Genomic DNA, 14,765 nt, shown 5'->3' with positions numbered 1-14,765 from the left:
ACCAACCCAAACCATGACGTAGGTTCAGTCACTCTTATTAATTTTAGACTCAACCATTATCATGATTTCATATGCATTGGGTCATAGTTCAAGGTGCGATCAGGTTATATAAAGTTTAGGTTTTACCAAACACAAAGTAGGCTTATTTGATATATAAGTACTATCTGAGACCACAAAGATCCCAATTGTGTTTCTAGTTTCCATTTCCATCATCAAATTAAAGGAAACTCCTCATGCTATACCATAAAAACTTGGTGATTCTTGCTCAAAAAATTGACCAAATAGGTTCGAGTTGTTGGCACGTCCAACTCGACTGCATTCATAAGTCAGTCATTAAATTGTCCCTCAGAGATATGGTTGAGAAGTGCCATGAATGCTCACGCCCATATCGTAGGTCTAAATTTTATCCAAAGCCTGGCCAATTGGTTAATTGAGTTAGGTCCTATTGCAATTAAGTATTAAAGAAATTATCTAGTCTTTGCACATGAATGTCCATCTAGTATCCCAAATGCATGATGTATGTTGGATGTGAATGGGTTTGGTTCACCATTGCATGCATACCAAACAATATATCTTGATTAATTAATCAAGGCAAAGCTATCTATTCTTTGAGAAGTTTATAGATGGAACATGCAATATGTGCCCTAAAGACTAAATCTTGAACAAGAAGCATTTGATTGTTAGCAATCCAATAATAATTGACAGAAAATTGAAATTACGTAAGTTAGAGTCAACTACAACATTAACAACACTCTAATATAAAGTTCCTTTTACTTTTCCTCCCCAATCAAGCTATATAACAAAATATCACATAACATGTAGTTCAAAAATTGAAAGGCATGCTAGTAAAACTAATATTGATTATGTGTGTAAATAAACAATATAATTAGTGAGGATCAAGTTGGATCTCATTTGAGCGGAGTCTAACATCTAATGTAGAGAAGAAAGAGCGTATGATGAAAGAATAACCTTTTGTATGGGGTTTTACCTATCTTATTTTTTTCTTTCTTTTTTTTCCAAAAAAGGAGAGGGAGGAAATTATAGATAGGGATAGTTAGGGAAAATGGTTGATGCTGGTCCTTTTGGAGATTTCTTTTGATCATAGATATTTGGAGGAGGCTTGCTGGCAACTTTAGTTTTCTTCGTGCCACTCATGTATTCATAGAGAGAAATGGAGCTACAGATTAGATGGCAGCCTATGTAGCTAATCACATTAGATGCATCTTTTGAAGGGATCTCACCATGGTCTCTATTCATCTTGAAGAAATTTTATTTTCTGATCATGTTAGATATATTCACTTTAGATGGATATAACCAATCTATCCTGACTAGTTAGAATGACCTTAAAAGGCATACCCTTAGATTTAAAGGCTAAATATTATTGACATACAGTAATTCTTATAATAAGTAAGCTACTTATTAGATCCAAAGAGTGGGTGATGGTTTTTTCGAATGGAGGCTATTGGGTGTGAAGCTATTACAACCAAAAATTAACTTAGTTTCCAATTAATGGAGATGATAGAAGGATCAAGTTTGGCCATGATAGGGAACTTGCTAAGCTTATACAAACTAAAAACTTTTTCGGACAGAGATGGACATGTGATATTTTGCATTCAAAAAATTGAACTAGCATAGAATGCGATGAATTTGGTAGACTGATCTTTCGTATGAAGTATATCACAGAAACAATAGAATTAAATTCTATTGCCATTGAAATCAATCTGACTCAAGTCGATGAGCTAGAGCCAGTGATGGAGAGATGCGGGTGGCAATCTAGGGACTCGAAAAGCTGGTTGAAGACTTTGGTGGTGTTGTTGGTGGCCAGATCTTCAGTCTTGCCTTTGAGAGCATCTTGAAACAATACAAAAAAATGAAGTCCCCCACCAAGCAGGGCTCTTTGATGCCTTAGTTAGATCATCACAATAAAATAGAGGAGGTTCTATAGAGAAAAAGATAAAGAGAGAGAGGTAGAGTTTGTGTTTGTATCAAAGTGTCTATAATGAAGAGGGGAGAGAGGGGGGAGAGAGAGAGAGAAAGAGAGAGAGAGAGAGAAAGAGTCTCAGCTATCCCCCCTCTATACTCAATGCACATTTGACACTTGTTTGGACTTGATTGGACTTCTCTTACTATTAGCTCGAGTTACTTGGAGGGTCCTCGAGGAAAGGAATATATAGATGAGAGCACGAGCTTGTTGAGCTTGGGACATGCAAGAGAGCCTAGGATAACCATTCGCACATTCGAAGATTGTTATGATCTAATGAGATATGAATCTTATGGTTATCGAGGCCATTCCATCGTAACTGTGGGCCAACTATAACCAAGTGACTAGAGATTTGGGCATCTCCATATTCCTTTTGGAGTGGCCACATGGTGGACATTAATTGGCCAAGGTGAAGACTTTATAGCAGGTTTTGATTGATCAAATTTGTCATGTTGGCTGAGACTGATTTTGAGATGTATCACTTGCCCCCCACTTCTGAGATCAAGATATCTTGGTAGCTTGGGTGAAGGGAGTACAAGTGCTAACATAGACGATCAATCATAGCATTGTGTACAGAGTCACAAAGTTAGGCCACAAAGTCGTAAACCAAATCGTGAAGGAGAATGTAGAGGCTGAGGTTCATAATCAAAACTGATTGATGAAAAAGCTGATTCTTTATGTGTTTTATTATGATGTTTGGTGTTGTATTTTACTTGAAGATGAAATCTGATAGCTGTTGAAGTAGACTTCAGAACCTTCCCTCCAGCCTCAATTTCAGTTCCTCTTGTCTGTGCATGTCGAAAGATCTTCCTAACTTCGGTGTAATAGTCATAAGTACTTAAACCATTATGCTTGTATAGGTTAGTTGGCTTATCGAGGCTTAGTAGACGTGCTGGCCTATGCTCGAGCAATCTCGCTTGCATAGGTTGGAAGATCTTCGAGACTTCGATATGAGAGCTAAAAGTGTTGAGATCGTTCTATCTATATAGGTTGGTAGGTCATTAAGGGTTTTAGCCATAGGGGTCTAAGGTGCTTGGGCCATCCCGCTTGTGTAGGTTAGTTAGCACTTCGAGCCTTAAGTGTGGGGTTGGAAGTGCTGGGACCATTGTAGGTGCAGTGGCCTATGCTCATCGAGGCTTTGTAAGCATGGTGCCCTATACTCGGGCTATTTGGTCAACTGGGCCTATTAATGTGCTGAGGCTTATAAGTAGATGCGGTTGCCATTGCTCAAGCTGTTCCGACTGTATAGGATAGAAGGTCTTTGTAACTTTGATGTGGGAGCCAGAAGAGCTGGGGCTATCTTGCACTACACAAGTCGGTTGCTAAGGTTTTTTGGCGTAAGAGCCAAAGGTGCTTGGACTATAGAGTTGTTAGATGACTCATCGATGTCATTGTGAAACTTACCCAACCTACAGTAGGCTTTATACACCAAGGCCTAACCTAGACACTTGAAAGAAATTTTTGGCTAGAAGAAAAGAGTTTTGTTAAGAGATTAATATTGCATGAATTCAATGGTATGTCTTAGTGATGGTAGGGCTGCATGTTGACTGAATTCTATGCTTATGTTTCTTCTTCTTAGTGATCTTGGGAGCTCAGCTTGAGAGCTTGGTTTGGAGGCTCAGCTAGAGGTGCTCGGCATGGGCACCCAGCTTGGAGAGCTCTGCCTATGAGCTCGACCAGGCATGGGAGCTCAGCCTACAGAGCTCAGCCAGAAGTGCTCTGCATATATTGTTATGGTTGGCCTCTAGGAATCATGTCCTGTGTACATGGTGCTCATATCTCGGATGGCATAGAAAAGTGGCCTCTAGAGTTATGTCTTACATACGTGGCACTCGTATCTTTGATGGCTTGGAAAGGTGGCCTCCAGGAACTTGCATCATGATCTTTAGAGATGCACAGTCTGGAAGCTTGGCAAGGCTCTGGTCAATGCTCCAGGGACTTGCATCCTACTTGCATGGTGTTTGCATCTTGGATGGCATAGAAGGATGGCCTTCAAGGACTCATGTTTTAGTCATCAGAGATGCATGGCCTGAACGCTTAACCTGAGAGTTTGGCATGGCTTTGATTAGTGCTCCAGGGATTTGCATCTTGATCTCCCAGGATGCACGACTAGTGAGGTTGGCATCTAGGGACTCACATTCTAATCTTCAAAGATGCGCACTTCGGAGCTCAGGCTAAAAGCTTGTAATGGTTTTGCTCAGCCTTTAGGGACTCATAAGGGATGCTTAATTCAGGAGCTTGGCCAAGGAGCTTGGTATCCAGGCATTTGTGTCCTGAACTCTAGTGATGCATGATTTGGGAGTTTGGGCCGAGAGATTGGCATCTAGGGACTGGCACCCTAATCTCTATGGATGCACGACTAGGAAGCTCGGTAGCCAGGGACTTCCATCCCAATCTTTAGGGATGCATGACTTGGGAGCTCTGTATCTAAGGACAGCCCGATCTCCAGTGGTGTGCAAATCGGGAGCTCAGCCTAGGAGCTTGGAATGGCTCTCACCGGCCTCCATAGACTATCATCCCAATCTCTAATGATGTGTGACTCAGGAGCTCAACATCCAGGGACTTGCATCTCGATCTTTAAGGATGCACGACCTAAGAGCTCGGCTCGAAAGATCGGCATCTAGATACTCGCATCTCGATCTCCATTAATGCATGACCCGAGAGCTCGGCCTAAGAGCTTGGAGTGGCTCTGCTCGGCCTTCAAGGACTCGCATCCCGATCTCTAGGGATGTGTGACTTAGGAACTCAGCACCAAGGATTTGCATTCCGATCTCCAGGGATGCATGATTTGGGTGCTCGACATTCAGGGACTTGGCTTCCTGATCTCTAATGATGTGCAACCTGAGAGCTTGGCCTTGGAGCTCAGAGTGGCTCTAGTTGGCCTCCAGAGACATCCATCCTGATCTCAAGGATGCGTGACATGGGAGCTGGGAATGGCTCTGGTCGACCTCCACAAAATTACGTCCTGATCTCCAAGGATGTACGACCTGAGAGATCGAAATCTAAGAACTCACATTTTGATCTTTAAAGATACATTATCTAAAAGCTCAGCATCAAGGATAGTCTTTAGAGGCTTGCATCCTATTTTCTAAGGATGTGGGTCCTATATATATGCACCATGCTTGTGTCTCAGAAGGCATAAAAGTGTGCCCACCAAGGACTCGTGCCCCCATGACCAAGGATGTGCATCATCTGTAGAGAAGAGTTGATGTGCAAGGATGAAAGGGCGTCCACCAGGGACTCGTGCCTCTATCACCAGGAATGCCCATTTTGTGCAAAAAGGAGATAGTGTGAGAGGAAGGTTTTGGAAGAGGAGTCGAGTGTAGAGATAGCTATGAGAGCTTGAGAGCCTCTATGCGGGAGCCATAGGTGCATCAGAGTGGGCGCTAGATGGTACTGCTTGAGCCTTTCGGGATCTCATGGTGGTTATGGTTGAGAAGAACATTTGATAATGGTGTCTGGCCCTTCCTCTATAACATCATTCTATTCCCACTGAATTGGTTTGACTTAGGTCCATGTGCTGGAGCCAATGATAGAGAGATGAGGGTGGAGATCTCGAGACTTGAGAAGCTACTGGAGACCTTGGTGGAGTTGTTGGTAGCCAGTTCTTTAGTCTCGCCTCCGAAAGCATCATGAAACATCACAAACAAATTAAGTCCCCATCAGGCTAAGGAACCTCTGATGCCTAAGTCAGATTACCTCAATAGAATAGAGGAGGTTCTGTAGAGAAGAAGGTCAAGAGAAAGAGAGAGGTTCGGAGTTTGTGTCAGTATCAGAGTGTCCATGGGGAAGAGGGAGAGAGAAAAAGAGAAAATATCTCAAATATCCTCTATCTATATCCAATACGGAGCTTGATATGTGATACCTTGAGTTATCTGGATGGTCTCCAAGAAAAAGAATATATATATAGGCAATGGTAGGAGCCTGTTGAGCTTGGAACATGCGAGGAAGGTTGGGGATAACCATTCACATGTTAGGAGACTACTATGATCCGATGAGATATGGATCTTATGGTCATAGAGGCCGTTCCATCGCTGTGGGCTAGTTCTAACCCAATGGCGGCCGGGAGGTTTGGGTATCTCCATGCACCTTTCAAAATGGCCACATGGCAGGCACAGCTGGTTGGTCAAGATGGAGATTTCGTGACGAGCTCGTGATAGGCTCTGATTGGTCAGTCTTATCATGCTGGTTGAGATTGGTTCTGAGGCATATGATCTTGTACATACACTTGTATAATACATTCCTAATTAGCTCCCCACAAATATTCAATGCTTCCAGTTTCCATCGAACCCTTTGGATGACTGTCTTAGTTAAAAGAATAATAATAAATCATACCAGGATAATAATAAATCAAGCTACTAGTTGAGTTTATCCCAGCCAATGGTCTTTCTTCTAAGTTCAGCCATATAATCTTTGGAAGCAATTTTAAATCTCATGCAGCAATAATGTAACATCCAAGTGTGAGTGGCATTTGGGTCTCTTGGTTAGGTACTTTCAAACTTCAAACTTCAAAGATAACGCCTTAAAAATTAAAAGGTAAGCAATGTAAATGCATGCGGTTACCTAAGATTTTAAGTTATATAAATTTATTTATATATATAAACATGTATACACATATACGTACGTATGCATGTATGCATGTGTATGTTATACGTGCACGCGCACGCGTATATATTAAATCAGGTGCAAATCCTTTTTGCAACCCCGAACACAACAATTTAAAATTTTCGTTACCGAGTTTCCATGACTAAATTTTACTACTGGGCAACTCCGGTCTCCATTTATTTCACTGAAAATGTTGAACTTATATGAAAAATTAATCTCTCTTTCTTTTTTTTGTTCTAACCAAAATCTTTCACATACTATAAGCTGGAATTTTCTGTATGTTGCTTGATGGAGATCCTCTGCCGCATCTGCCAAAGGGGCTATTCCGGATCATTCAAAGTCATTCTCTTGTCAGTCTTTTGGTTTTTTGTCAATTTAACTTTGGTTGCCTCAACACGTAGTCATGTTTCTTTTATACTACTCCCTTGTTATTATCTCCATTCCGCATTTACCATTGCCGGAACATGAACGAAGTTTGCTTTTATGGATATCATATGAAGAACAACTCACCTCCTTCTGTCTCGTTCATCATACACAGCTTATATATACATCACAACCTCCGTTCCTTGCTTCCTCGTAATACTCTCTCTCTCTCTCTCACTCTCTCGACTGCAATGGATCCTTCCAAGCTAGTTGAGTTCACACCTCCGGTGACAGGGGTGCCTGTGGCTGTGAGTCATAATGTATATAACGTCCAAACCCAAGCTCCAGTAGTATGGTCTACCGGCCTCTGTGACTGCATGGAAGATGTTGAAAATTGTAAGCTCCTAACTTCTTTTCCTTCCTTCTGCAACTATTCTTCACCATATTCTTGTTGTTGCATCGATTTGAAATGATCAAACATGGCTGTACATGAGATGTTCTTTCTCACAGGTTGTCTAACTTGCTGGTGTCCATGCATAACATTTGGCCGGATTGCAGAATTAGTGGATAGAGGCACAATTTGTAAGCTTTTCATCATCTCCTTCAATATATATATAATTCATATAGTTCATTAAGCCTCTCAAAAAGAAGTCAAAAATATTTTTCCATTGTTTGGGGTAGCAAAGAAACATTAAAAGAGAAAGGTACGCTGTGGTTGCATTAGTAATTCCAAGTGTGCTTGTTTGTGAATGATATGTACTTGCAGCATGTGGGACAGCGGGATCGTTGTACGTGATTATAGCGATCTTGACTGGATGTCAATGGATAGACTCTTGGTCTTATAGTTCTAAGCTCAGATCGCAGTACAACTTGCCGGAGTCCCCTTGCTACGGCTGCTGTGTTCACATCTGGTGCGAGAGATGCGCCTTATGTCGAGACTACCGAGAGCTCAAGAACCGTGGATACGACATGACCATAGGTCTCTCTCTCTCTCTCTATATATATATATATGTATGTATATATCTATATATATGCATGTATGTATGTATGTATATGAGATGTCATGGCTGTTAATATGTGGTGGTGGGAATTTTGTAGGGTGGCAAATGAACAAGGAAAGACGGTGCCAGGTGGCGACCCAACCACCTATAATGCAAAGAGCTATGATGCGTTAAAGAGAGGCTATATATATATATATATATATTATAAAGTGTTTAATTGGGATCGTATATGTGGAAGGCTAGCTTATATGTTTGTGCGTGTGGGTGGGTGGTTTCTTTTCTCTGCTTCTTTCCTCCTTGTTTTGTTTGATGTTGCCAAATAAAAAAAAAGATTATGAATTAAATGAATATATGATGTTCACTGGAGTAAAGGTTGGGAGTTAATTAAAGTTGATTTATTTTGAAGTTGACAAATGAAGGTTGTCTGCTAGTCGTCGCCCCTCGCCTTAGTGCATACACTGTAGAGGGCTCCTACATCAAATTTAGCAAGTGATAGTGAGAAGAAATTATTAGGTGGATTTGGTCCAGCATGGATCTGGGATAAGATCAATTTATTTGTCCTCATTGTTGTTCTTTTTTATATGTAATAGCAACACGACATCACGGCCGGCCCTGGGGCGGGTCAAAGCGGGCGACCGCCCTAGGCCCTTTTTTTTTTTTTTTTTTTTATCTGGGTAAACCAAACTCCTTCTTCCTCTCCCGAGTCCCAACACCCCAACGGCTTTTTTGGATAAATCAAACGTCTTCTCCCTCTCACAATCTGTAGCTCCTCTCCCCCGCCTCCTCCTCCGTTTCCGATCTTTTCATCCTATTCTGCTATCCATCGGTGATTCTTCCTTATTTTGGACGTCAAAAATCAGATCAAAATTCGTCAAAAGTCAAGTAAATCTCTTCAATCCTCCTCTTTCAATCTGCTATGAATAATTAATATTTAAAATATATCAATTTTTAATAATTTTTTTTTTATTTGGTCCAAGGCCTAAAAAATATCAGGACCGGTCCTGCACGACATGAGATGATTTCATCTTCGCTATTCCCATGGATGATGCAGGGTTTCATCTCTAGGCAAGTATCTATAGGCTGGACCGAAACATGGATTTACTTAATCCAAATTCAACTCCATCCATTTTGTATTATAGCTTTCTTAGCTAAACACTATTAATTAATGCAAAAATCAACTGTGGGTATAATTTGTGCTTATGTATATGCGTTGGGCTAATATTTTCACGGCGAGTTAGGTACGGTTAAGCTACATAATCCATTTTGCTCCATTAGTACTTTGGGCTGTGTTGGATTGGGCTTTGAAAAATAGATGATCCAAGTCCTGTTCTAAATGTATATAATTAAGGTCAAGGTTTACACCAACTCAAACCATGACATAGGTTCGGTCAAAGTGACTCCTATAAACTTTAGACTCGACCAAAATCATGATTTCATATGCGTTGGGTCATAGTTAAGGGTGCTACCAGCTCACATAAAACACAGAACAGGCTTATATGATAAATAAGTATGGTCTCAGACCACAAAGACCCCGGTTGTGCTTCTAGTTTCCATTCCCATCATCAAATTGAACGAAACTCCTCGTGCTTTGCCATGAAAACTTCAGAGTCCGCATCATGATGAAAAGCCATGAAAACTTGGAGTCCGCATCATGATGAAGATAAAAAAATGCTATGATTATTGCTTAAAAAAACTGACCAAACTAACACATTCGAGTTATTGGCTCATCCGATTCGGCTGCATTCATGAGTCATTGGTTTAACTGTTTCTCAGAGACATGGTTGAGTACTGCCATGCATGCATGGTTCATTGGGGAGTTGAGTCAGACCCTACTCCAAGTATTAAAGGAATGATCTGGTTTGGGCATGTTAAGGCCCATCACGTATCCCATATGCATGACATGTGGGTTGGATGTGAATGGGTTCGGTTCACCATTGCCAAACAATATATCTTGAATAATTAATCAAGACAAACCTATGCTTTAAAAAGTTTTTAGATGGAACATGCAAAACATGCTCTAAAAAATAAATCTTGAACAGGAAGTATTGGATTGTTAGTAATCCAATAATGATTTACTGAAAATTGAAATAATATATACTTAAGTTAAAGTCAATTACAACAGTAACAACACCCTAAGATATTCTAAATAAAGTGATTACTTTTAATTTTCCTCCCCAATCAAGTTATATAACAAAATATCATACAACATACAGTTCAAAAATTGAAAGGCTTTAAGTAAAACTAATATTGATTATGTGTGTAAATAAACAATGTAATTAGTGAGGCTCAAGTTGCATCTCATTTGGGCTGGGTCTAACATCTAATGCAAAAAAAAAAAAAAGAGTGTATGGAGAAAGGATGACCATCCATACAGGGTTTAACCTATCTTATTTTTCCTCTCTTTTCTATGGTTTTTGTCCTTTTATTTTTCCCCCAAAAAAAAAGGAGAGGGAGGAAATTAAAGAAGGGAGTAGATACGGACAATAGTTGATAATGGCCATTTGGGAGATTTTTTTTTTATCATACATATTCGGAGGCTTGCCAGCAATTATAGTTCTTTTTATGCCTTTCATGTATTCAGAGAGAAAAATAGAACTACGGACTGGATGGCAGCTTATGTAGCTGATCAAATTGGAGGCATCTTTCGAGAGGATTTTATTATGATCTCAATTTATATTTGAAATATTTTATTTTTTGATCGTGTTGGATGTACTCATTTTAGATAGATATATCTGATCCATCTTGGTAGGAAAAAATAAACCAAGTGCCATAGATTGGAACTTGTGTGGCTAGTTAGGATGTCCTTAAAAAGCATACTCTTAGATTTAAAGGCTAAATATTATTGGCATGCGGCATTTCTTAGAATAGCCATATGATTGGTTTCTAAGAGTGGATAAACTTTTTCGAATAGTCGGTTATTGGGTGTGAAGCTATTACAACCAAAGGATTCTTCAATTCTCAATGATGATCGGAAGACCAAGTTTGGCAATGATATATAGAGAACTTGTTAAGCTTACACAAATTGAGCTCTTCCTTGTCAGAGATCAACGCGTGATATTTTGCAATCAAAAAATCTGGGTCAGCATAAAATGAGATGAATTTGTTGGAATATAACGAGATAAATTTGGCAGATTTTTTCTGTGAAGTGTAGCACAGAAATAATTGAATTGGATTCTATCTAGATATTGTGGATACACTCGTATAATGCTTTCCTACTCGGCTAGCTCACCAGAAACAGCCATAAATGCTCCCAGATTCCGACGAACCCCGCCTGGATGACCGTCTTAATAAAAGAATAATAATATATCATGCCACTTGTTGGGTTTATCGTTCCTCTAACTTCAGCCATGCAATCTTTGTAAGCAATTTTAGATCTTATGCAGCAACAACGTAAAATCCAAGTGTTAGCAGCATCTGGGTCTTTTGGTTGGCACTACATTACTTTAGAATATACACTGGAGGCAAAGTTGAAGGTTTAATTTGAGAAGTTGCAGGGTATTACCCTCATGTTTTATTTCCCAAAAAATATTAATAAAATAGAATGAAATGAAATGCAAAAGGAGTCCTACGGTCGGCATCTTGAAAAAATCTTTAAGGTTCTACAATTAGATGCTCTATTTAATGTCCAAGAAATGGTCATATACACTGAATTTGTTTGGTAAGACAATGTAAATTGATTAATAACGACTATATTTGGTTACCGTGCCTACAAAATTCTGGCACAGCCAACGTGGTCTTTAAATGTAATAAAAGTTATATTTGCAAACAACGTTTAGATCTGTTTGTTGGTAACATTCCTCTATGGTCTTGTCTTTTTTTTGTAGTAAGAGCTTATTATTCACAAATTAAGGAGGTTCCGGACTCAAATTGGGCTATGACTGGAACGTGCTCTTAAGCCAATATATGATTTATTATCCGACCCGATCTAACCCAACCTATTACCTGATGTCTACACGGTTCGAGATTCCTTTTCAATCACATGAGATGGATCCCACCATGATGACTGGTGATGGGGACAATAGCCCCTCTAGCCTTCCGAAGTAGTGTTAGCCATTACCCCCTATATTTGCCATTGAGATCCATGACAAGTTGGCTCATCACGGCCTCGTTGCTCACATCAATGATGGCAAGTTTGGCAGCTATCAGGCCTCCATCATCGCTGCCCAACTCCAATGGCAACCTCTTCCCCCACAGCTTGGCCACTTTAAAAAACACATGGAGCCCCTCTCCATCTCGCAATCAATCCCGATGACATAGAGTCTCTTGCAACAACTCCACCATCATTGACATCATCATCCTATACCATGTATCCTATGCGTTCCCTGAGGGTAGCAAATAAGAGGAAGGCGGCAGCAGGGAGGAGAAAAGAATATCAAACTCAACAAAATATTTTGATTAAAATAGAAGATCACGAGTTGGAAGATGTCAAGACATCTGCACACATATATTTAATCTCACATTATTTTGGATACTTATATAAAATCAAAGAAACTAAATAATATCTTTTGATTAGTTTTTTAGTGAATTTTTTTATTACCACAAAAGACTTCAAATTTGTTTGGATTCTTGACTTTTGGCCAAGTTGGTTCATATTCCAGAATGGGTCAATTCTTAACCCTATCTATCGACAAACTCCAACTAATTTAGATCCTCATTTTATCACCATTTAACAAAGCCTACCTGCTCCTGTTGGGGATACCCACCGACCGACCGACCGACTATCGGAGGGCCCGACCGGCTGGCGGCCCGACCGACCGACCGACTATCGGAGGGCCCGACCGGCTGGCGGCCCGACCACCCGACCGACTATCGGAGGGCCCGACCGGCTGGCAGCCCGACCGACTAACCAACGGCCCGACGGACGACTCTGACTGGCCGATCGTAAGTCGGGCGACAGGCCGACGGACGCCATCAGCGGCTAACTGCGGCCATTCCACGGTCCATTCCCGACCGACTAAACCCAGAGGTCCGGTAGCCGACCCACATGAAGCTCGCCGACCGACGGAGGAATCCGACGCCACTCTGCTGGCCACCGACCCTGGGTCGGCCGACTCCACCAACCGCCGTACGGCCGTCAGACATTGTCAGCTCTGACACGGACATGCGGCACAGTTACCTAGGGGCATTGTCCCGCCGAGAGCCGGGTCAACCCTGGTGATTAGACGGCTACACGGCGACATGACATTTTCACGGCGGCTCTGACAGCCTACAGTGAGTTGACAGTTCCTCACTTGTCCGCGCCATTAATGATGGCGCCATACCGTGCTCCACTATATATACCGGGGAAGGCAACAGTGCAAGGGATCGATCCGCCCGTCTCTTCCACATACGCAGGCTCGCTCCTCTCTCCCTCTCCCTCTCTCTTTCTCAGAGCTCTCTGTCTGCATTTCACTGTTGCCCAGTCACCTCTCAGACTGACCGTCGGAGGGTCCCCGCCGGAGCCGCCTCCGGTCAGTGCGGACTTCCTTTTGCAGGTGCACGCTTCCCGACGATCGGGCGACGAGGCGATTGGCCGCAACAGATTGGCGCGCCAGGTAGGGGGCCAGCATGACAAAGACAAGAGCTCAACGATCGAGAATCACTGGGTCGGCAAGGCGTTCTTCCCGCTGGGAAGAGGCCTCCCCGCCCCCACCGGCGGCGGAGCCTAGCTCTCCGCGCCCTGCAGTGACTACGGAGGCCCAGATTGCGGCCATCGTACGGCAGATGACCGTACTGACCGATGCAGTCAAAAGCCTCCAGCAACAACCGACGGCCCGACCTATGCCTTCCAGGAGCAACCGCCGACGGTCGCGCCGACCCCTGCCGCCTCCAGGCGAGCGCTCCCAACAGCGCTCCCACGGAGAGGAGGAGGGTCGACCTCGGCGCGACGACCGACGGTCCCAGCGGCCCTCTCCTTCCCCGTTGGAACGGGCGAGGAAGGAAAAGCGGCCGCGCACACCGTCGGCCTCTCCTTCAGAGTCTTCCGGAGGCTCCACTCCCGGGGTCTCCCAGCATCGACGAGCGGACGACTACGAGCGACGGTTCGAGGAGATCGACCGCCGACTCGCCCAACTGCAGATGGACGGCCAGAAGTCTTCGAACGACGTCGACTTCCAGACCGCCCAGCCTCTCTCTCGACTGGTCCTCGATGAGCCGATTCCCAGTCGGTTCAAAATGCCGAACGTGGAGCCATACGACGGCTCCACCGACCCAGTCGACCACCTCGAGAGCTATAAAGCTCTCATGACAATTCAAGGGGCAACCGACGCTCTTTTTTGCATCGGCTTCCCCGCCACACTTCGCAAGGCTGCCAGGGCTTGGTACTCCGGTCTTCGATCGGGCAGTATCCATTCCTTCGCACAGCTCGAGCACTCGTTCGTGGCCCATTTCAGCACTAGCCGAAAGCCGCCGCGAACGTCGGATAGCCTTTTCTCCCTCAAACAGGGGGAAAACGAGACGCTCCGACACTTCGTGGCGCGATTCAACGCGGCCACGCTCGAGGTCCGGGACCTCAACGAGGACATGGCGGTTTCAGCCATGAAGCGGGGCCTGAGGTCGTCCCGATTTACTTATTCTCTGGACAAGACCCTCCCCCGAACATACGCCGAGCTATTGGAGCGCGCATACAAGTATATGCGCGCGGATGAAGGAGCGTCCGACCGACGCTTGGTCGAGCCCAAGGGTCCGAAGGAGAAGCGAAGAAAAGGTCGGGAGCCCGCCGAACCAAGCAGGCCCCCGGCCGATAGTCGGCTTTCTCCACCCCGACGGATCCAAAAATCACCCCACCGACAGACTCCGAGGTCGGTGCGTCCCAGGTATGACTCCAACACTCCTCT

At 43.2% G+C, this 14,765-nt stretch overlaps 1 protein-coding gene across 1 annotated transcript; it reads left to right on the top strand.

The window, feature by feature from the left end:
- The first annotated feature begins 7,080 nt into the window (after positions 1–7,080).
- Positions 7,081–8,311, top strand: LOC105053339 (cell number regulator 10). The gene is made up of 4 exons (XM_010934435.4): positions 7,081–7,345; positions 7,460–7,531; positions 7,716–7,928; positions 8,048–8,311. Exons 1-4 carry the CDS (start codon positions 7,081–7,083, stop codon positions 8,122–8,124), a joined length of 627 nt encoding a protein of 208 aa, XP_010932737.2. The 3' UTR covers positions 8,125–8,311.
- Positions 8,312–14,765: the final 6,454 nt, after the last annotated feature.

Source organism: Elaeis guineensis, chromosome 10 (assembly GCF_000442705.2).
Source record: "Elaeis guineensis isolate ETL-2024a chromosome 10, EG11, whole genome shotgun sequence".
NCBI classification, from domain to species: domain Eukaryota; kingdom Viridiplantae; phylum Streptophyta; class Magnoliopsida; order Arecales; family Arecaceae; genus Elaeis; species Elaeis guineensis.
The sequence above is the reverse complement of the archived record's forward strand: the minus strand, read 5'-3'. Positions and strand labels throughout refer to the sequence as shown.